Source organism: Cyprinodon variegatus, unplaced genomic scaffold (assembly GCF_000732505.1).
Source record: "Cyprinodon variegatus isolate N-32 unplaced genomic scaffold, C_variegatus-1.0 Scaffold1640, whole genome shotgun sequence".
NCBI classification, from domain to species: domain Eukaryota; kingdom Metazoa; phylum Chordata; class Actinopteri; order Cyprinodontiformes; family Cyprinodontidae; genus Cyprinodon; species Cyprinodon variegatus.
The window spans coordinates 25177-26514 of NW_015152093.1; the positions used below are offsets into that span (position 1 = coordinate 25177).

A 1338-nucleotide genomic window follows, 5' to 3' on the forward strand; every position below is an offset into this window, starting at 1 on the left:
GCGCCCCACAGCAGTGACGATGGCGGCGGATGACGCATTAATCGCGTGACATAATTAATCGATGACGAAATTCATTGCCAATGCTTTTAAAAGTCGATTTTATCGATTTTTATCGATTCGTTGTTGCAGCCCTAATTTGGATTAACTCTTTGTATCTCAGGGCGGACAGAGAGACGGCAGCGAGGATCACAGAGGAGATAGGAAACCTGATGAAGGAGATTGAGACGCTAGTTGAGGAGAAGAAAAAGGATTCCTCAGAAATGGCAAAAATTGTTCTGCCCCAAGAAGGTAACTGTTCCACCCAAGGTCCTTTAAAACACATCATCCCAGTACTGCATACTGGTGTTACGACCTGCTTTCCCTAGGTGGGGCGGAGCTGTATGATAATATTAAGGTGACCATGATATCCAGCCAGCTGAATGGATCTCAGCGGGTGCTGTTGGATGGGATGATCAGCGATGACGAATGCAGGGAGCTGCAACGCCTCTCCAACGTGAGTCATTGCAGAAGGAAGCTTTGCCTAGTTTTAGATCACCTCACATCATTCTAATATGTGACAGCATCTGATGTCATTTTTTCTAGGCTGCTGCCCTAAAAGGCGATGGTTACCGTGGGCAACCATCCCCACACACGCCCAATGAGATGTTTCAGGGAGTCACTGTCCTGGCAGCTGTCAAGGTCTGTAGTTCAACCGGGAAAATCTCATGAAACCGTTTTTATTCTTTCTACATTTCTACCTTTTCTCATTTCACAACCTCAAAAGTTTTAAACTGGGATTCATATAGATCAATTTGAAGTATTAGAATAGTTTGAAGTGGACAAATAAAATGGATTACTTTATTTTACACCTTGTGAAGAAAACAAAGAAAACTGAATGTCCTTTCTATTCTATTTTGCTCTAATACCCTTGATCATATCTATTTACAATACATTATGATATTAAAAAGTCATGTAATCTAGTTAGCAACATGTTCACCTGTTTGCAATTTAAATTTCTTTATAAATTTAGCTGTTTTAAGTAGGGGTGCACGATATAATCAGTCCCCTATCGGTATCGGCCTTAAAACTGAATATCGGACATCGGCCACCCCACCGATATTTAACCCAATATTTGATCAGTTTCTGAGTTTCTACTTCTTCTTCCTCAAAAACTTCTTTTTTACAGACTTAAAAACTTCTAAAGACGAGGGAAAAAATATTGATCCATTAAAATATCCCAATATCTTCATATGCTGATATATTGCCATTTAAAAACACCATATCAATCTCTTTTACTAATGAAATATTGCTATTTGTCATCGTTATGATACGAAATCCCCCGAAAATTCACCAAATGTT

At 39.5% G+C, this 1338-nt stretch overlaps 1 protein-coding gene across 1 annotated transcript in view; it reads left to right on the forward strand.

The window, feature by feature from the left end:
- Nucleotides 1-1338, forward strand: part of p3h1 (prolyl 3-hydroxylase 1) — a 28726-nt gene that overhangs the window by 11133 nt on the left and 16255 nt on the right. The window contains 3 exon segments of the mRNA XM_015404125.1: nt 161-288; nt 366-493; nt 583-678. Coding sequence (XP_015259611.1) covers nt 161-288; nt 366-493; nt 583-678 — 352 coding nt within the window.